Genomic DNA, 22,640 nt, shown 5'->3' on the forward strand with positions numbered 1-22,640 from the left:
GCGCCATGAGACCGATAGACTGGTTAACCTGTCTCTGGCCCGCTAGTCGGCAGCTGATGATGACGAGTTTAACGGGCCTCACGTCCTGGTACCTACTGGTACCTACAGTCCTGGTACCTACTGGTCCTTACTGGTACCTACAGTCCTGGTACCTACTGGTCCTTACTGGTACCTACAGTCCTGGTACCTACTGGTCCTTACTGGTACCTACAGTCCTGGTACCTGCTGGTCCTTACTGGTACCTACAGTCCTGGTACCTACTGGTCCTTACTGGTACCTACAGTCCTGGTACCTACTGGTCCTTACTGGTACCTACAGTCCTGGTACCTACTGGTCCTTACTGGTACCTACAGTCCTGGTACCTACTGGTCCTTACTGGTATCTACAGTCCTGGTACCTACTGGTACCTACAGTCCTGGTGCCTACTGGTACCGACTGGTATCTACAGTCCTGGTACCTACTGGTACCTACCGTCCTGGTCCCTACAGGTACCTACTGCTGGTACATACAGTCCTGGTACCACTGACTAGCCACTGACTAGCCGCTGATAACTAGCCAGTGGCTAGCCGCCTTCACTGCAGTCCTGATGATGAAACAAACAAACAATTGATGGTTATAGTGACGCTGAAGTTTTTTAAACTTGGTGATGGGCCTTATATGATCCTCAACCACGTTTCCATTTCATTTTCTCATTGTTAGTAAAAATAAGACCATTTTGAGAAATCTGGTGGAAAATATATATTTGACAATATTTTCACAAAATGTGCCTTTTTGTCTAGATGAAGATATGTGGCCTTTAACTAGATATGGAACAGCTGTAATCTGCTATATCTCCTAGTGTTATATTATGTTCAGTCCTGGCTAAGGACTGGTGTGCATATTGTAATCGGCTATATCTCCTAGTGCGACAATGAACGATATTACATTTGTTGTGTGTGTGTGTGTGTGTGTGTGTGTGTGTGTGTGTGTGTGTGTGTGTGTGTGTGTGTGTGTGTGTGTGTGTGTGTGTGTGTGTGTGTGTGTGTGTGTGTGTGTGTGTGTGTGTGTGTGGTGAAATGAGCAAAAGCCCAAGCTGAATATTCCAACAATTTTTCCTCTGCTCGTCAAAGTGTCAGTGGGCCGGGGGGGGGGGGGGGGGGTGTGAGTGTGTGTGTGTGTGTGTGTGTGGGGCTCTTTAGTGTGTGCATGAGTTGATTTAGCTGCAGACCACTAAACGGGTAATCGAATCATGAAGCAGCAACCAAAGCAAGGCTATATATTTATTTATATGTATAGATTGCTAAAATATAGTAATATAGATAGGGATAGGTTGTGTGCGTGTGCGTACCTACTGGTACGTATAGATTATCCTTTTATATTTTGTGTATTATTGCACACAATAATTGAATATACCGTGTAAGCTTAGTGTTTATGGCAATATGAAATGTGTTCTTATGATGACCTGTGATATATTATATATCTGATATGATTATGAATAAGCAGGCACACCGTCCTACGAAGTCACCACATTACATTTTTAATTGATATTTAATCATTTTATTGGCAGACTATAGGTCTATAAGTTATAAGTTATAGACCTATAGTCTGCTATAAGTTTACGAGGACCACACAGCCCTCTTCATAAGAATGCTCATATACATATCATATGTGTAATCTTAGAGCTGGTAACCAACCCTAGGTGAGTCTGGCTAGCAAGGACTTCTATAACTAGTCTGTCCTTAGAATATCATGTGTTTAACACTAGTAAAATGCTATTCAACTGGTTGGATGTTTCGGATGTAACTTCTGTTTGGGAAAAACAGGACATTTCTTTGTCATGAAAGTCAATAAATTGTTCAGTAAATTCAGGATCTATGAATCTATTTCGAGAGCAGTAGAGGCTGATTCTGGGCTTATGTTATTTATTACGGTCATCGCTGTTCTCCTATTGCTAACCCTAACGTATAGCTAACCCTAACCATATAGCTAACCATATAGCGAACCCTTATCATATAGCTAACCATATAGCTAACCCTAACCATATAGCTAACACTAACCGTATAGCTTACCATATACCGAACCCTTATCATATAGCTAACCCTAACCATGTAGCTAACCCTAACCATATAGCTAACCCTAACCATATAGCTAACACTAACCATAAAGCTTACCATATAGCGAACCCTTATCATATAGCTAACCATATAGCTAACCCTAACCATATAGCTAACCCTAACCATATAGCTAACACTAACCATATAGCTAACCCTACCCATATAGCTTACCATATAGCTAACCCTAACCATATAGCTAACACTAACCATATAGCTGACCCTAACCATATAGCTTACCATATAGCTAACCCTAACCATATAGCTAACCCTAACCGTATAGCTGACCCTAACCATATAGCTTACCATATAGCTAACACTAACCATATAGCTAACCCTACCCATATAGCTTACCATATAGCTAACCCTAACCATATAGCTAACACTAACCATATAGCTGACCCTAACATATAGCTTACCATATAGCTAACCCATACCATATAGCTAACCCTTACCATATAGCTAACCCTAACCATATAGCTTACAATTTAGCTAACCCTAACCATATAGCTAACCCTAACCATATAGCTTACCATATAGCTAACCCTAACCATATTGCTAACCCTATAGCTAACCCTAACCATATTGCTAACCCTATAGCTAACCCTAACCATATAGCTAACCCTTACCATATAGCTAACCCTAACCATATAGCTAACCCTAACCATGTAGCTTACCATATAGCTAACCCTAACCATATAGCTAACCCTTACCATATAGCTAACCCTAACCATATAGCTAACCATATAGCTAACCCTAACCATATAGCTAACCATAAAGCTAACCCTAACCATATAGCTAACCCATACCATATTGCTAACGCTAACCCTACATCCCAAAATGCATTCCTGTTCCTAAATGAGTTTGGTGCCTCTCCTCGGCCGGGCAGCTGTCTGTCTGGTATAAATAAATCAACCAGAGCCCCCTCAGCTGCACATCCAACGCCTCCACCTCCACCGCCTCCTGCTCCACCTCCACCGCCTCCACCGCCTCCTGCTCCACCTCCACCTCCACCGCCTCCTGCTCCACCTCCACCGCCTCACCTCCACCTTCTCAACTCCACCTCCACCTCCACCGCCTCACCTCCACCTTCTCACCTCCACCTCCACCTCCACTGCCTCCACCTCCACCTCCACCGCCTCCACCGCCTCCTGCTCCACCTCCACCTCCACCGCCTCCTGCTCCACCTCCACCGCCTCACCTCCACCTTCTCAACTCCACCTCCACCTCCACTGCCTCCACCTCCACCGCCTCCACCTCCACCGCCTCCTGCTCCACCTCCACCGCCTCCACCTCCACCGCCTCCTGCTCCACCTCCACCGCCTCCTGCTCCACCTCCAACGCCTCCACCTCCACCGCCTCCTGCTCCACCTCCACCGCCTCCACCGCCTCCTGCTCCACCTCCACCGCCTCCACCGCCTCCTGCTCCACCTCCACCGCCTCCACCGCCTCCTGCTCCACCTCCACCTCCACCTCCACCGCCTCACCTCCACCTTCTCACCTCCACCTCCTCCTGCTCCACCTCCATCGCCTCACCTCCACTTTCTCACCTCCACCGCCTCCTGCTCCACCTCCACCGCTTCCTGCTCCACCTCCACCGCCTCCTGCTTCACCTCCAGCCCACCACCTCCACCCCTCCACGCCTCCACCTCCACCCCTCCACGCCTCCTGCTCCACCTCCTCCTCCTCCTTCTCCACCTCCACCTCCACCGCCTCCTGCTCCACCTACACCGCCTCCTGCTCCACCTCCACCGCCTCCTGCTCCAGCTCCACCTCCTCCTGCTCCACCTCCACCTCCTCCACCGCCTCCTGCTCCACCTCCACCTCCTCCTGCTCCACCTCCACCACCTCCACCGCCTCCTGCTCCACCTCCACCGCCTTCTGCTCCACCTCCGAGTATCCCTTAGCTAATCTGATTGGCCGTTGAACAACATAAGGCTAGCTAACTCCTCCCCCTAGCCCTGATTGGTTCCCCCAGTGTTTGGGTTGTGATTGATCCAACCGGGGGCGGGGCCAGACTGATCCCACGCCTGACCTCCAGATGGTCCAGTTGTTGGGGCCTTCATATCTAGTCACCCTAAGAATTACACTGGTTAGGGTAAGGGTTAGTATGATGCTGGTTGGGGTTAGTATGATGCTGGTTGGGGTTAGTATGATGCTGGTTGGGGTTAGTATGATGCTGGTTGGGGTTAGTATGATGCTGGTTGCCATCTTGACGACCGATCCCACCCACTCAGCACAATCAAACAGGTAATGCAGGTAATGAAAGGTTCTAAAAGATGGCTTATCCATGTAGCTTACTAATGAATAAAATGCATACAAAAAACGTTGACATATGACCCACTATGTTCTGCTCCATATACCCAATGTTGACATCGTTCCAGCCAAAGAGTATTGGTATTAATACGTCATTCATTGTCCAAAATAATCCATAATAATTCACATCGGGTTTTGTTGTGGGTACAAAATGAATCTTGAAGAAAACTCGTCCCAAGCGTCCCCGGCGAAATTATCGTCTATGATTTGATGACTGATTTCAACGATCAATGATAGTAACCCACCACAAACTGTTCACAAGAAGTCACAAATATATAGTACTTAACTTTGCCCCTATCAGATAAAGATTATTGGTGGCCAAGTGCCTCAATTTAGCGTCCTTCACCCATCCAGCCACAGCATATTGGTAGGCATCAGTGCTCTTGAACGCGTATGGGGAGGGGTTGTGGACTAAATAAATATATATGTCATGAAGATTGATTTGAGGCAAGCATACTAATGGACAAAAAAAACAACTAGGGATAACAAATAAGGATCGGAGCCTAAAATCGATAATATATCCGTCTCTCTCTAACATTCAGATGAGCGTGTGGGCGGCCATACTTGGCGAGATCGGTCGTGCAAATGGCGGCGTTCCAGAAAACGTGACGTAGATGAACCGTATGAATAGTAGCAGTAGTAGCTGAAGTAGAAGTAGTAATAGTAGTAGTAGCTGAAGTAATAGTTGTACTAGCTGCACAAACAATATGCCTTCTGAAGGTATGGTATTGATTGATGTTTGTAGAAAGATTTATATTAATCCCACCATTTTTCTACTTAAATCAGCCGAAATTGTTTGTACTCGCCTAATGCTCATTTTCTAGCTCACCTAATGCTCATTTTAGTCCAATTGGGCGGGAAAAACGGCCCAATCAGGCCACTGCCTGCTCGTCTCCGAGGTCTAACCTCAACGTAAATCAATGAGACCAAATGAAAATAAGCCGACATGGAACTTAAACTATGATTCTCGAAATTCGGTTTCCAGGTTATTGAAGATACAAGTGTGTTGGTTTGTTAAACCTTTGAACGAAGGTTAACGATACAATTTTGACCAAGTTACGAAGTCTAAAGTAGTAAGTGTCAGAGAATGGTAAATACAAATATTTTAAAAGTAGAATATCTTAAAAAGTATAAAATATTTTAAAATTCTGAAATGTAGCGCTTTATACCGTGTGTATACTCCAAATTGGAATGGAGTCTCTAGGTGAAAAATTTAGGAAGGAGATGGGTCCCAAAGTTTGTAGAGATAATAAAGAAGACAAAATAAAACTTAAGAACAATAGTTGAGCGCAGCATGCAGCACTCATCAAAATAGTCCTATCCCCTCTTATCTTTTATTTAATTATTCACATAAAATAAAAATTCAGTTTGAATCAATCAGTGTCTGTGATGTTCAGCTCGTAGGTTAAAACCAATCAAAGCTTTTGGACAAAATAACAAAATATTGTAACAGATTAACCAAAATCATCAAACAAGAAATAGCAGAAATCCACCAGACTGGGTACCCCCAGCTCATTCTGCCGGCGATTTGAGTTCGCCCTGCAGAAGGTGGAGAAGAGCAATACAATTCTTTCTGCTTCCAATATGCTTTTGCGGGAGCAAATCACCAAGCTGGCCTGCTCCCCTGGCGCGCTATTGGCTGGTTTAACACAATGACGACAGCGAAGCGACGGTAAGCAGCCAATTGCGTACAGAGTCATTTGAACTAGGCCGTTGATCAAGCCTCTTGTGCTGAAGATGACGGCAGCTCTGGGGATAGCCATGCTAGGGATTCACTGCTCCAGCTCATAACAGTTCAATATTTTGCTTCTGAGAGTTTGATATAGTTTTACATTTCAGCTCATCAGCGCAGTTGTTCCGCAGACGAACGGTCCCTGTTTAATTAAGTGACGCTTTGCATTAGTTCTCTTTGGTGGTCAGGGTCAGAGAGTGTGTATTTGTGTTCACTGTGGGGGGGTGTTCAATGTGGGGGTGTGTTCAGTGTGTGTGGGGGGGGTGTTCACTGTGGGTGGGTGTTCAGTGTGTTCACTGTGGGGGGTGTTCACTGTGTTCAGTGTGGGGGGTGTTCACTGTGTTCAGTGTGGGGGGTGTTCAGTGTGGGGGGGTGTTCAGTGTGTGTGTGGGGGGGTGTTCACTGTGGGTGGGTGTTCAGTGTGTTCACAGTGGGGGGTGTTCACTGTGTTCAGTGTGGGGGGGTGTTCACTGGGGGGGGTGTTCCCTGTGTTCCCTGTGGGGGGTGTTCCCTGTGTTCAGTGTGGGGGGGGGTGTTCCCTGTAGGGGGGTGTTCACTGTGGGGGGGTGTTCACTGTGTTCAGTGTGGGGGGGGGTGTTCCCTGTGGGGGGGTGTTCACTGTGGGCGTGTTTAGTGTGTGTTCAGGGTGTGTTCAGTGTGTAGAGGGGCTCTCTCTGTTCCCCGAGTGTGGAACAGAGAGAGAGGTGACAGGTCTAAAATAGATCTCTCGTACCAGGAAGAGGGCCCTGTTCAGAAATAGTAACACACACACACACACACACACACACACACACACACACACACACACACACACACACACACACACACACACAGCCACGCAGCCACAGCCTGCGCTGGCCCGGTTCTAATCCGGTCTCCATGGTAACTATACATTGCAAAACATAAACATTGTCCTCAGAACTTCCTTGGGGTGTTCCCGTCCTGCCAAAGACCTCCACCAAAACATGCTTGGTCTCTCTCACCCTGACTCTGACCGGACCCTAACTCTAGACTAGAGCGGGGAACCTCATTCATTAGTCCACTGCATGTTTAGACTAGAGTTAACAGGGGCAGAGTTAGTCACGTTAGTCCACTGCATGTTTAGACTAGAGTTAACAGGGGCAGAGTTAGTCACGTTAGTCCACTGCATGTTTAGACTAGAGTTAACAGGGGCAGAGTAAGTCACGTTAGTCCACTGCATGTTTAGACTAGAGTTAACAGGGGCAGAGTTAGTCACGTTAGTCCACTGCATGTTTAGAACATGTGACCCCTTTATGCTGCTAGCATTGATCATGCAGATATTAACATAATTTATCTCTCGTCATGGTTTCTATTACGTTATATTTTCTTTAAATAATTTGTTATTAATAACTGAAAGCTGTAGTACCCAATAATAAAATAAAAACCCATATTGCCCTCAATAATATAAATTATATTTATAATATATAAGTAGTTTCTATCTCTGTTCCTCATCTTATTTGTGCACTTGATTTATCCTGGTCTGTCTCTCACATCTGTTCTCTATCACACACCTAACTACATTTCTCTCTCTCTCTCTCTCTCTCTCTCTCTCTCTCTCTCTCTCTCTCTCTCTCTCTCTCTCTCTCTCCCTCTCTGTCTCTCTCTCTTCCCCCCCCCCCCCCCCCCCCCCCCCTCTCTCTCTCCCCCCCTCTCTCTCTCTCTCTCTCTCTCTCTCTCTCTCTCTCTCTCTCTCTCTCTCTCTCTCTCCCCCTCTCTTTCTCCCTCTCTGTCTCTCTCTCTTCCCCCCCCCCCCCCCTCTCTCTCTCCCCCTCCAGGAGGTGAGCTCCCAGGCGGTCCACGAGGAGTCTAGGAGCCCCAGCAGAGCCCCACCATGCCGTCCCTCCTGCTGCGCGCCCTCCCCTCTCTGCTTCTCTGGGTGCTGCTGTCCCCGTCCGCCCTCTCCCAGGGCGACGGCGACCTGGTGGTGGCCACCAAGGCGGGCCGGGTGCGCGGGGTGCGGTTGCCCGTGCTGGAGCGGAGCTACGTCACCTCCTTCCTGGGCGTGCCCTTCGCCGAGCCGCCCACGGGCCGGCGCCGGTTCCGCGCGCCGGAGCCCAAGCGGTCGTGGGGGGGCGTGCACGAGGCCAACGCCTACCCCGCCGCCTGCTACCAGTTCGTGGACACCTCGTACCCCGGCTTCCAGGGCAGCGAGATGTGGAACCCCAACAGGGAGATGAACGAGGACTGCCTGTACCTCAACGTCTGGGTCCCGTCCTCGCCACGCCCCCACAACCTCACCGTCATGGTGTGGATCTACGGGGGAGGTGATCAGAACCCCACAGTACATCCCAGTAACCTCCCAGTAACCTCCCAGTAACCTCCCAGTAACCTCCCAGTAACACCACAGTACATCCCAGTAACACCACAGTACATCCCAGTAACATCCCAGTAACATCCCAGTAACATCCCAGTAACATCCCAGTAACACCACAGTACATCCCAGTAACATCCCAGTAACCTCCCAGTAACCTCCCAGTAACATCCCAGTAACCTCCCAGTAACATCCCAGTAACACCACAGTACATCCCAGTAACATCCCAGTAACCTCCCAGTAACACCACAGTACATCCCAGTAACATCCCAGTAACACCACAGTAACACCACAGTACATCCCAGTAACCTCCCAGTAACACCACAGTACATCCCAGTAACATCCCAGTAACACCACAACAACACCACAGTAACACCACAGTAACACCACAGTACATCCCAGTAACATCCCAGTAACACCACAGTAACATCCCAGTAACATCCCAGTAACACCACAGTAACATCCCAGTAACACCACAGTACATCCCAGTAAAACCACAGTACATCCCAGCAACATCCCAGTAACACCACAGTAACATCCCAGTAACATCCCAGTAACACCACAGTACATCCCAGTAACACCACAGTACATCCCAGTAACATCCCAGTAACACCACAGTAACATCCCAGTAACACCACAGTACATCCCAGTAACATCCCAGTAACACCACAGTACATCCCAGTAACATCCCAGTAAAACCACAGTACATCCCAGTAACACCACAGTACATCACAGTACATCCCAGTAACACCACAGTACATCCCAGTAACACCACAGTACATCCCAGTAACACCACAGTAACACCACAGTAACACCACAGTAACATCCCAGTAACACCACAGTACATCCCAGTAACACCACAGTAACACCACAGTACACCCCAGTAACACCACAGTAACATCCCAGTAACACCACAGTAACATCCCAGTAACACCACAGTACATCCCAGTAACACCACAGTAACATCCCAGTAACACCACAGTACATCCCAGTAACATCACAACAACACCACAGTAACATCCCAGTAACACCACAGTACATCCCAGTAACACCACAGTAACATCCCAGTAACACCACAGTACATCCCAGTAACATCACAACAACACCACAGTAACATCCCAGTAACACCACAGTAACATCCCAGTAACACCACAGTAACATCCCAGTAACACCACAGTAACACCACAGTACATCCCAGTAACATCACAACAACACCACAGTAACATCCCAGTAACACCACAGTACATCCCAGTCACATACAGCAACATTAGCTCCATAACATTGTGACCCAGCACCACTGGATCCTGTTGGGGGGGATGGAGGAAGGGGTCCACCCAGTGGAAGGGGTCCACCCAGTGGAAGGGGTCCACCCAGTGGAAGGGGTCCACCCAGTGGAAGGGACCCTGACGCTGGCAGGCCGTGCACACTGTGGTCGTCTAGTGATCAGACGTCATGTACACTTCCAGGGTCCAAGGACCATAAAGGATCCAAACTCTTGTAATTGGTGACACAAGTGGTTCTGATTCTGATTAAACCGACTCGGGGGGGAAAGGGGCCATTTTCTAATGAAGTCAGATTCAGATTCAGCATTTAATTCAGCAGAGTAAAAAAGGTTTTAATGTGCATCTCCCGATTTCTATATTGTGATTTCTGTAACCAAAGATGATGTACAAATCAGGTTATTGTATGAAGTACAATAACCTGACACAGTACAATAGTGACACTCCAAGGTTCTGCACTACGAGTAGTGAGGCATGCGGTGACTCTTAGGTTCTAGAGGAGTGAGACATGAGGTGACTCTAAGGTTCTAGAGGAGTGAGACATGAGGTGACTCTAAGGTTCTAGAGGAGTGAGACATGAGGTGACTCTAAGGTTCTAGAGGAGTGAGACATGCGGTGACTCTAAGGTTCTAGAGGAGTGAGACATGAGGTGACTCTAAGGTTCTAGAGGAGTGAGGCCTGCGGTGACTCTAAGGTTCTAGAGGAGTGAGACATGAGGTGACTCTAAGGTTCTAGAGGAGTGAGACATGCGGTGACTCTAAGGTTCTAGAGGAGTGAGACATGAGGTGACTCTAAGGTTCTAGAGGAGTGAGGCCTGCGGTGACTCTAAGGTTCTAGAGGAGTGAGACATGAGGTGACTCTAAGGTTCTAGAGGAGTGAGACATGAGGTGACTCTAAGGTTCTAGAGGAGTGAGACATGAGGTGACTCTTAAGGTTCTAGAGGAGTGAGACATGAGGTGACTCTTAGGTTCTAGAGGAGTGAGGCCTGCGGTGACTCTTAGGTTCTAGAGGAGTGAGGCCTGCGGTGACTCTTAGGTTCTAGAGGAGTGAGACATGAGGTGACTCTAAGGTTCTAGAGGAGTGAGGCATGAGGTGACTCTTAGGTTCTAGAGGAGTAAGGCCTGCGGTGACTCTAAGGTTCTAGAGGAGTGAGACATGAGGTGACTCTAAGGTTCTAGAGGAGTGAGGCCTGCGGTGACTCTAAGGTTCTAGAGGAGTGAGGCATGCGGTGACTCTTAGGTTCTAGAGGAGTGAGGCATGCGGTGACTCTTAGGTTCTAGAGGAGTGAGGCATGCGGTGACTCTTAGGTTCTAGAGGAGTGAGGCCTGCGGTGACTCTTAGGTTCTAGAGGAGTGAGGCCTGCGGTGACTCTAAGGTTCTAGAGGAGTGAGGCCTGCGGTGACTCTTAGGTTCTGTTTGGTTCTGACTCGGTCCTTATCCTCAGGGTTCTACAGCGGCTCTTCGTCCCTGGACGTGTACGACGGCCGGTATCTGGCCCACAGCGAGACGGTCATCGTGGTTTCCATGAACTACCGGATCGGAGCGTTCGGCTTCCTGGCGCTGCACGGCTCCTCGGAGGCCCCGGGCAACGTGGGGCTGCTGGACCAGAGGATGGCTCTGCAGTGGGTGCAGGACAACATCCACCTCTTTGGTGGAAACCCCAAGCAGGTGAGAGCCCCACAGGTGGTACCCCAACAGATTGTACCCCAACAGGTGGTACCCCGACAGGTGGTACCCCAACAGGTGGTACCCCAACAGGTGATAGCCCAACAGGTGGTACCCCAACAGGTGATACCCCAACAGGTGATACCCCAACAGGTGGTACCCCAACAGGTGATACCCCAACAGGTGATACCCCAACAGGTGATACCCCAACAGGTGGTACCCCAACAGGTGATAGCCCAACAGGTGGTACCCCAACAGGTGGTACCCCAACAGGTGGTACCCCAACAGGTGATACCCCAACAGGTGGTACCCCAACAGGTGGTACCCCAACAGGTGGTACCCCAACAGGTGGTACCCCAACAGGTGGCAGCCACCCTAAACTGACCCAGACTTGCCACTCACCAGTACCTTGTGACTCATCACCTGTAAGATCCACATCCAGGATCCCGTTGTGATTGGCCCTCCAGCCGGCGGAGGGGTGGACCTTGCGGTCGTGTCTCCTGACTGTCGCCGTCTCCTCCTCCCCAGGTCACCATCTTTGGTGAGAGTGCGGGCGGGGCGTCGGTGGGCTTCCACCTGCTCTCCCCGGACAGCCGGGCCACCTTCACGCGGGCCATCCTGCAGAGCGGCGTGCCCAACTGCCCCTGGGCGTCGGTCAGCGCGTCGGAGGCCCGGAGGCGGGCGCTGCTGCTGGCCAAGCTGGTGGGCTGCAGCGGGGGCAACGACACGGAGCTGGTGGACTGCCTCCGCAACAAGCCCCCCCAGGAGCTCATCGACCAGGAGTGGCAGGTACCCTACACCACCTCTAGCAGCTATACCACCACCACCTATAGCAGCTACACCACCTCCTATAGCAGCTACACCACCTCCCATAGCAGCTACACCACCTCCCATAGCAGCTACACCACCTCCTATAGCACCTACTCACTCTCACCACAGAGAGTATAGTACTCTGATCTCACCACAGAGTATAGTACTCTGATCTCACCACAGAGTATAGTACTCTGATCTCACCACAGAGAGTACAGTACTCTGATCTCACCACAGAGAGTATAGTACTCTGATCTCACCACAGAGTATAGTACTCTGATCTCACCACAGAGAGTACAGTACTCTGATCTCACCACAGAGAGTATAGTACTCTGATCTCACCACAGAGAGTATAGTACTCTGATCTCACCACAGAGAGTATAGTACTCTGATCTCACCACAGAGAGTATAGTACTCTGATCTCACCACAGAGTATAGTACTCTGATCTCACCACAGAGAGTATAGTACTCTGATCTCACCACAGAGTATAGTACTCTGATCTCACCACAGAGTATCGTACTCTGATCTCACCACAGAGTATAGTACTCTGATCTCACCACAGAGAGTATAGTACTCTGATCTCACCACAGAGAGTATAGTACTCTGATCTCACCACAGAGTATAGTACTCTGATCTCACCACAGAGAGTATAGTACTCTGATCTCACCACAGAGAGTATAGCAGTCTGATCTCAGCACAGAGAGTATAGTACTCTGATCTCGCCACAGAGAGTATAGTACTCTGATCTCACCACAGAGTATAGTACTCTGATCTCACCACAGAGAGTATAGTACTCTGATCTCGCCACAGAGAGTATAGTACTCTGATCTCACCACAGAGTATAGTACTCTGATCTCACCACAGAGAGTATAGTACTCTGATCTCACCACAGAGAGTATAGTACTCTGATCTCACCACAGAGTATAGTACTCTGATCTCACCACAGAGTATAGTACTCTGATCTCACCACAGAGAGTATAGTACTCTGATCTCACCACAGAGAGTATAGTACTCTGATCTCACCACAGAGTATAGTACTCTGATCTCACCACAGAGAGTATAGTACTCTGATCTCACCACAGAGAGTATAGTACTCTGATCTCACCACAGAGTATAGTACTCTGATCTCACCACAGAGAGTATAGTACTGTGATCTCACCACAGAGTATAGTACTCTGATCTCACCACAGAGAGTATAGCAGTCTGATCTCAGCACAGAGAGTATAGTACTCTGATCTCACCACAGAGAGTATAGTACTCTGATCTCACCACAGAGAGTATAGTACTCTGATCTCACCACAGAGAGTATAGTACTCTGATCTCACCACAGAGAGTATAGCAGTCTGATATCACCACAGAGAGTATAGTACTCTGATCTCACCACAGAGAGTATAGCAGTTTGATCTCACCACAGAGAGTATAGTACTCTGATCTCACCACAGAGTATAGTACTCTGATCTCACCACAGAGTATAGTACTCTGATCTCACCACAGAGAGTATAGTACTCTGATCTCACCACAGAGAGTATAGCAGTCTGATCTCACCACAGAGAGTATAGTATTCTGATCTCACCACAGAGAGTATAGTACTCTGATCTCACCACAGAGAGTATAGTACTCTGATCTCATCACAGAGAGTATAGTACTCTGATCTCAACACAGAGAGTATAGTACTCTGATCTAACCACAGAGAGTATAGTACTCTGATCTCACCACAGAGAGTATAGCAGTCTGATCTCACCACAGAGAGTATAGTACTCTGATCTCACCACAGAGAGTAGAGTACTCTGATCTCACCACAGAGAGTATAGTACTCTGATCTCACCACAGAGAGTATAGTACTCTGATCTCACCACAGAGAGTATAGTACTCTGATCTCACCACAGGGAGTATAGTACTCTGATCTCACCACAGAGAGTATTGCAGTCTGATCTCACCACAGAGAGTATAGTACTCTGATCTCACCACAGAGTATAGTACTCTGATCTCACCACAGAGTATAGTACTCTGATCTCACCACAGAGAGTATAGTACTCTGATCTCACCGCAGAGAGTATAGTACTCTGATCTCACCACAGAGAGTATAGTACTCTGATCTCACCACAGAGAGTATAGTACTCTGATCTCACCACAGAGAGTATAGCACTCTGATCTCACCACAGAGAGTATAGTACTCTGATCTCACCACAGAGAGTATAGTACTCTGATCTCACCACAGAGAGTATAGTACTCTGATCTCATCACAGAGAGTATAGTACTCTGATCTCACCACAGAGAGTACAGTACTCTGATCTCACCACAGAGAGTATAGTACTCTGATCTCACCACAGAGAGTATAGTACTCTGATCTCACCACAGAGAGTATAGCACTCTGATCTCACCACAGAGAGTATAGTACTCTGATCTCACCACAGAGAGTTTAGCAGTCTGATCTCAGTACTATACTGAGATCTCTATCGATCTATGTGTGTTGACTGGCCTGCGTTGTGCCAGGTGCTGCCCTGGTCCGCCCTGTTCCGCTTCTCCTTCGTGCCTGTGGTGGACGGGGTGGTGCTGCCTGACGCGCCCGAGGCCATGCTCAGCTCTGGGAACTTCAAGGACACGCAGATCCTGCTGGGGGTGAACCAGGATGAGGGCTCCTACTTCCTGCTCTATGGAGCACCCGGCTTCAGCAAGGACAACGAGAGCCTGATCTCCAGAGAGGACTTCATGCAAGGTACCGACATCCCATGATTAGTGCACCTCCTCACACACATCCTCACACCATGATTAGTGCACCTCCTCACACACATCCTCACACCATGACTAGTGCACCTCCTCACACCATGACTATTGCACCTCCTCACACCATGACTAGTGCACCTCCTCACACCATGACTAGTACACCTCCTCACACACATCCTCACACCATGACTAGTGCACCTCCTCACACCATGACTAGTGCACCTCCTCACACCATGACTAGTGCACCTCCTCACACCATGACTAGTGCACCTCCTCACACACACCCTCACACCATGACTAGTGCACCTCCTCACACACACCCTCACACCATGACTAGTGCACCTCCTCACACACATCCTCACACCATGACTAGTGCACCTCCTCACACACACCCTCACACCATGACTAGTGAACCTCCTAGACCAGCTAAAACATTTTCGTTTTAGCTGGTCTATGTTAACCATCTGGGGTGTGCTTGGTGAGCTCTCCTCAGCATCCCTGTTCCCCCCCCAGGCGTGAAGCTGAGCGTCCCCCATGCCAACGACATCGGGCTGGAGGCCGTGGTCCTCCAGTACACCGACTGGATCGACGAGAACAACGGCCTGAAGAACCGCGACGCCATGGACGACATCGTGGGCGACCACAACGTCATCTGCCCGCTGGCCTACTTTGCCCACACCTACGCTCAGTACAACGCGCTGCGCAGCAACCAGGGGGGCATCCCTGGGGCCGCGAACACTGGCAGCTCCCAAGGTAGGCTCCCCTCTGGCTCCATCCCCTCTAACATGGCTCTCCTCTGGCTCCATCCCCTCTAACATGGCTCCCCTCTGGCTCCATCCCCTCTGGCTCCATCCCCTCTGGCTCCATCCCCTCTAACATGGCTCCCCTCTGGCTCCATCCCCTCTGGCTCCATCCCCTCTAACATGGCTCCCCTCTGGCTCCATCCCCTCTGGCTCCATCCCCTCCGGCTCCATCCCCTCTAACATGGCTCCCCTCTGGCTCCATCCCCTCTGGCTCCATCCCCTCTGGCTCCATCCCCTCCGGCTCCATCCCCTCTGGCTCCATCCCCTCTAACATGGCTCCCCTCTGGCTCCATCCCCTCTGGCTCCATCCCCTCTGGCTCCATCCCCTCTGGCTCCATCCCCTCTAACATGGCTCCCCTCTGGCTCCATCCCCTCTGGCTCCATCCCCTCTAACATGGCTCCCCTCTGGCTCCATCCCCTCTAACACGGCTCCCCTCTGGCTCCACCCCCTCTAACATGGCTCCCCTCTGGCTCCATCCCCTCTAACACGGCTCCCCTCTGGCTCCATCCCCTCTAACACGGCTCCCCTCTGGCTCCATCTTAACATGGCTCCCCTCTGGCTCCATCCCCTCTAACATGGCTCCCCTCTGGCTCCATCCCCTCTGGCTCCATCCCCTCTGGCTCCATCCCCTCTAACATGGCTCCCCTCTGGCTCCATCCCCTCTGGCTCCATCCCCTCTAACATGGCTCCCCTCTGGCTCCATCCCCTCTAACATGGCTCCCCTCTGGCTCCACCCCCTCTAACATGGCTCCCCTCTGGCTCCACCCCCTCTAACACGGCTCCCCTCTGGCTCCATCCCCTCTAACACGGCTCCCCTCTGGCTCCATCCCCTCTAACATGGCTCCCCTCTGGCTCCATCTTAACATGGCTCCCCTCTGGCTCCATGAGATGACCCCTGTCTCCCCTCAGGTGGTGTCTACCTCTACCTGTTCGACCACCGTGCGTCGAACCTGGCCTGGCCGGAGTGGATGGGCGTCATCCACGGCTACGAGATCGAGTTTGTGTTCGGCCTTCCCCTGGAGAGGCGGCTGAACTACACCTCTGAGGAGGAGAAGCTCAGCCGGCGCATCATGAGGCACTGGGCCAACTTCGCCCGCACGGGGTGAGATGTTTCTACTGTTGCATCATTACATTCACAATCCACGCTACTATAGCGACCTCCAGAAGACGTTTCCTCATGGACCTGTGTGGCCCTCAGGAACCCCAATGTGAACCATGAGGGGCCTGTGGACAGCAGGAAGCGCTGGCCAGCCTTCTCCCTCAGCGAGCAGAAGTACGTGGGTCTGAACACGGAGCCGCTGAAGATCCACAAGGGCCTGAGGAACCAGCTGTGTGCCTTCTGGAACCGCTTCCTGCCCCGCCTGCTCAACATCACCGGTCTGTGGCCCCTTAGCATGTTATAGACGACCCTTACATTAACATGTCATAGACGACCCTCACATTAACATGTTACAGACGACCCTCACATTAACATGTCATAGACAATCCTCACATTAACATGTTACAGACGACCCTCACATTAACATGTTACAGACGACCCTCACATTAACATGTCATAGACGACCCTCACATTAACATGTTACAGACGACCCTCCCATTAACATGTCATAGACGACCCTCACATTAACATGTTACAGACGACCCTCCCATTAACATGTCATAGACGACCCTCACATTAACATGTTACAGACGACCCTCCCATTAACATGTCATAGACGACCCTCACATTAACATGTCATAGACGACCCTCACATTAACATGTCATAGACGACCCTCACATTAACATGTTACAGACCACCCTCACATTAACATGTCATAGACGACCCTCACATTAATATGTAATAGACGACCCTCACATTAACATGTCATAGACGACCCTCACATTAAAATGTTGCAGACGACCCTCACATTAACATGTTACCAACGGTTGACACTAGTTGGTTGACACTAGTTGGTTGACACTAGTTGCTGACACTGGTTGGTTGACACTAGTTGCTGACACTGGTTGGTTGACACTGGTTGGTTGACACTGGTTGGTTGACACTGGTTGGTTGACACTAGTTGCTTGACACTACTTGGTTGACAGACACTAGTTGGTTGACACTAGTTGCTGACACTGGTTGGTTGACACTAGTTAGTTGACACTAGTTGGTTGACACTAGTTGCTGACGCTGATTGGTTGACACTAGTTGCTGACGCTGGTTGGTTGACGCTGGTTGGTTGACGCTGGTTGGTTGACACTAGTTGGTTGACACTAGTTGCTGACACTGGTTGGTTGACACTAGTTGCTGACACTAGTTGCTGACACTAGCTGGTTGACACTAGTTGCTGACGCTGGTTGGTTGACGCTGGTTGGTTGACACTATTTGGTTGACACTGGTTGGTTGACACTAGTTGCTGACACTAGTTGCTGACACTAGTTGCTGACACTAGCTGGTTGACACTAGTTGCTGACGGTGGTTGGTTGACACTAGTTGGTTGACACTAGTTGCTGACGCTGGTTGGTTGACGCTGGTTGGTTGACACTAGTTGGTTGACACTAGTTGCTGACACTGGTTGGTTGACACTGGTTGGTTGACACTAGTTGCTGACACTAGCTGGTTGACACTAGTTGCTGACGGTGGTTGGTTGACGCTGGTTGGTTGACACTAGTTGCTGACACTAGCTGGTTGACACTAGTTGCTGACGCTGGTTGGTTGACGCTGGTTGGTTGACACTAGTTGGTTGACACTAGTTGCTGACACTGGTTAGTTGACACTAGTTGCTGACACTAGTTGCTGACACTAGCTGGTTGACACTAGTTGCTGACGCTGGTTGGTTGACGCTGGTTGGTTGACACTAGTTGCTGACACTAGCTGGTTGACACTAGTTGCTGACGGTGGTTGCCTCTGTCCTGTCTCCAGACAACATCGACGAGGCCGAGCGGCAGTGGAAGGTGGAGTTCCACCGCTGGTCGTCCTACATGATGCACTGGAAGAACCAGTTCGACCACTACAGCAAGCAGGAGCGCTGCAGCGACCTGTGAGCCCCAGGACGGGAGAGGACGGCCGCTTCCCTCCGCTCCAACGTTGACCACACAAAGCACTGTTGTTCTCATGTTATTTATTGATTTATTTATCTGGGTTTAGTTCTTCTCATTGACTCTGACCAGGATGTCTTGTATGTTTCTGTTGGTCATCACCGTGAAGGAAAGTCAATTACCTCTAATGTGTGTATGCGTGTGCGTGTGCGTGTGTGTGTGATTGGGAGATAGATAAATGTCATGTGCGTCTAGGAAACACTGGTTAACTCTGAACATCACAGGAATCTATTTGATTTGACCTCACTGCCATTCTTTTCACAACACTACAGATCCATATTATATACTAAAATATACGGATGACCCTTTTTTATTGGCTTTAGGCAGCATTACCCTGGTACCGACAGAAGCATGTCCCCTGTATTGTGAGAAGCCTGCATGGGTGTGTGTGTGTGTGTGTGCTGTACTTAGGACTGCAGTGACCGTGAGAGCCTCAGATCGGTGTTAGTTTGTGTGCTGTCCTCTCTCTGGGCCGCTCTGAGGAGCCCAGGTGATGAATGGGATGTTTAGCTCTCTGGCGCCGTGGCAACCTGCCCACTCACTTCTTGGCTTCTTAATGTTAACAAACGGTGCTGTGAGCATGTGCAGTGCCTCGGGCGCCGTCGCTCCAGGCGTACGGGGGAGGGCCGGACGCTGGGAGGGTCTGAACCCGGCTGAGCAGACCTCTGGACCGGGAGGCTGAGTACCGATAGGGGGCGCTACGCTGTCCAGAGAGGGCAGGAGACCACGCCTCTGATCCTCCCTCCAGCCCCCGGTCCTACCAGAGGTTCTAGGTCTAGGCCCCATCGCGTGCTGGTCTGAAGTAGGTAGGCGCTGCTGGGGTCCAGGTGTCTGAACACCTGGGTCTGGGCGGGGCTCAGGAGGTGTTATTCTGGGCCCAGCGGTGAGAGGATGGACACAGAATGTGTATTTATTTAGTTATTGTGTGTTGTTGACCCGATATACTGGCTGATTGGAGCCCATTATAGATGGTGTGATTATTGTATTATTTAGCTGCTTGAAGTGATGTGAGGAACACCTACTACCCTATATCTACAGGCCGTATCCACGTGGAGTTTATATGTAGTAAAGGAAACTTCTATTTTTTCATGTTGCTCTTTCGTCAGCGCTGATCCGATCTGACTTCACTGACCTCAATGCTGACCTCCCCTCCTCCCCCCTCTCGCCCTGGGGGAGAGGGGGGAGGAGAGAGGGTGGGAGGGGGCGAGCCGGTGGGAGGGGGGTCTCTGGGACTTCAGTCTCAGGCGGCGTCACTAAGGGCTCTGGCTGGCAAGGCGCAAAGACGTTCCATATTCCATTAGGCATTATGGCGGGAAAAAGACCTTGAACCCTTAACTCTATGGCCAGTGAAGAGGAGCTTACGTTTGGGTTGACGTTGTGTGCATTTGGAGCACTCTTTAACGCATCCATGTTTTGGAGACGTTAGTTTTTTAGGGTGTTTTCCGGTCGTTAGCCTAAAACAGACTAACGCTCTTTTGAAGGAAGATGGTATCTAAACATAACTGCTGCCATATAACTGCCCCCCTGCCCACATTTAACAGAAATCATTATCTGAACGTAGTTTACCACTATGGATGCAACTAGAGGACTGTTATTTACTGCATGCCCAAGTTAACAAAAAGCAAGCAGTCATGTCTTTTTGTGGCTGCAGAAGTTTAAAACTGGCAGCTGAAAATCAAATGAGGCGAGTTCGAAGACTGACTTTTGTTGGATTGAATAATGTCCCGTAACTTACTTTTCAGTTCCTCCAAGGTTTCCTAGTTTCTGGGAAAGTTTTGTGTCCAAACATCTTACTGACCTCGTTTTTCCTTTTCAAACTAGTGTGTACCCTTTAAAATGACCTGTAGTTTAAGAGATGCAGTCAGCTCCATACTGCTTGATACTTCCGTCGCTACATAGTGAATACTGTGGCTGTTCTGTCTTTACGTCGTGAGTACTTTGGCTGTTCTGTTTTGACATAGTGAAGACTGTGGCTGTTCTGTCTTTACGTCGTGAATACTGTGGCTGTTCTGTCTTTACGTCGTGAATACTTTGGCTGTTCTGTTTTGACATAGTGAATACTGTGGCTGTTCTGTCTTTACGTCGTGAATACTGTGGCTGTTCTGTCTTTGCGTACTGAATACTGTGGCTGTTCTGTCTTTACGTACTGAATACTGTGGCTGTTCTGTCTTTACGTACTGAATACTGTGGCTGTTCTGTCTTTACGTACTGAATACTGTGGCTGTTCTGTCTTTACGTACTGAATACTGTGGCTGTTCTGTCTTTACGTACTGAATACTGTGGCTGTTCTGTCTTTACGTACTGAATACTGTGGCTGTTCTGTCTTTACGTACTGAATACTGTGGCGTTGTGCAATATTTCCTGTCTGTGTGTGTCTGCCTGTTCTTAATGTCTGTCCCATTAGGTTCTGTGTTTGTGAGGCCATATTTACATCAACACTAAAAGGAATTTGAATCCGGTCACCAGGCATATGAAGAGCTTTAGAATGACCAATATGAGATTAAATAGCTTGACCGTATTGATTGGATATAAATTAAGACTAAAGTAAAGGCTGCATCTGTGGCTGATTGCAGTCCCAAGTGATGATGTCATCATTGAGTATGTGGTCGTGAGTGATGTCATCATTGAGTATGTGTTCGTGAGTGATGATGTCATCATTGAGTATGTGGTCGTGAGTGATGATGTCACCATTTCATATAGTAGAAACAATACTTTGCATGACCTACCAAATATACTAGAGATGTTGAATGTTATTTTCTGTCAAAAATAATAAATATGCCGATGTGTACTTGAATATAATGCCTGAAAATATAACATTATTAATATTTAGAGATGATATTTGCAATATTGCATAATGAAGTCATATATTTTATATTGCAATACCCTGATGAAGTAACTTTGACAAGAGGAAGATTGATAGTTTGTCTTTTAAAAGCAATATGTATAAACAAAACAATGTGCCATATATTACTAAACTGTCATTCTTCTTGTATAGTTTCCTTCTCAAGCAGTCTTGTCTTTGTCTATTAAAAACCACTAGTTACATAATGATGAAGACGTGTGTAGCAAGCAGTATGTACGTATGTTTGTATGGGCGACCCCTCAGCTAACCTCCAGCTACAGAAATAAAGACGCCTGCTTCACCCAGGACCCCTTCTCTCCTCTCTTATCTACTCTAATGTGAGGTCCTCAGTAGAACAGCACCTCTCTGTTCTAATGTGAGGTCCTCAGTAGAACAGCACCTCTCTGTTCTAATGTGAGGTCCTCTGTAGAACAGCACCTCTCTGTTCTAATGTGATGATCTCAGTAGAACAGCACCTCTCTGTTCTAATGTGATGATCTCAGTAGAACAGCACCTCTCTGTTCTAATGTGAGGTCCTCAGTAGAACAGCACCTCTCTGTTCTAATGTGAGGTCCTCAGTAGAACAGCACCTCTCTGTTCTAATGTGATGATCTCAGTAGAACAGCACCTCTCTGTTCTAATGTGATGATCTCAGTAGAACAGCACCTCTCTGTTCTAATGTGATGATCTCAGTAGAACAGCACCTCTCTGTTCTAATGTGAGGTCCTCAGTAGAACAGCACCTCTCTGTTCTAATGTGAGGTCCTCAGTAGAACAGCACCTCTCTGTTCTAATGTGAGGTCCTCAGTAGAACAGCACCTCTCTGTTCTAATGTGAGGTCCTCAGTAGAACAGCACCTCTCTGTTCTAATGTGAGGTCCTCTGTAGAACAGCACCTCTCTGTTCTAATGTGATGATCTCAGTAGAACAGCACCTCTCTGTTCTAATGTGAGGTCCTCAGTAGAAC

General features: G+C 49.0%; 1 protein-coding gene across 1 annotated transcript in view; it reads left to right on the forward strand.

Moving 5' to 3' along the window:
* ache (acetylcholinesterase) overlaps positions 1-21,978 on the forward strand; it is a 23,028-nt gene extending 1,050 nt beyond the window's left edge. Inside the window, exons 2-9 of the mRNA XM_056575576.1 lie at positions 7,935-8,423; positions 11,195-11,418; positions 11,944-12,204; positions 14,720-14,942; positions 15,464-15,703; positions 16,664-16,856; positions 16,953-17,131; positions 18,658-21,978. Of these exons, the coding sequence (XP_056431551.1) occupies positions 7,991-8,423; positions 11,195-11,418; positions 11,944-12,204; positions 14,720-14,942; positions 15,464-15,703; positions 16,664-16,856; positions 16,953-17,131; positions 18,658-18,779 (1,875 nt within the window). The 5' untranslated portion in view covers positions 7,935-7,990 and the 3' untranslated portion in view covers positions 18,780-21,978. The remainder of the gene's footprint in view (positions 1-7,934; positions 8,424-11,194; positions 11,419-11,943; positions 12,205-14,719; positions 14,943-15,463; positions 15,704-16,663; positions 16,857-16,952; positions 17,132-18,657) is intronic.
* Positions 21,979-22,640: the final 662 nt, after the last annotated feature.

This window comes from Gadus chalcogrammus, chromosome 17 (genome assembly GCF_026213295.1).
Source record: "Gadus chalcogrammus isolate NIFS_2021 chromosome 17, NIFS_Gcha_1.0, whole genome shotgun sequence".
NCBI lineage: Eukaryota > Metazoa > Chordata > Actinopteri > Gadiformes > Gadidae > Gadus > Gadus chalcogrammus.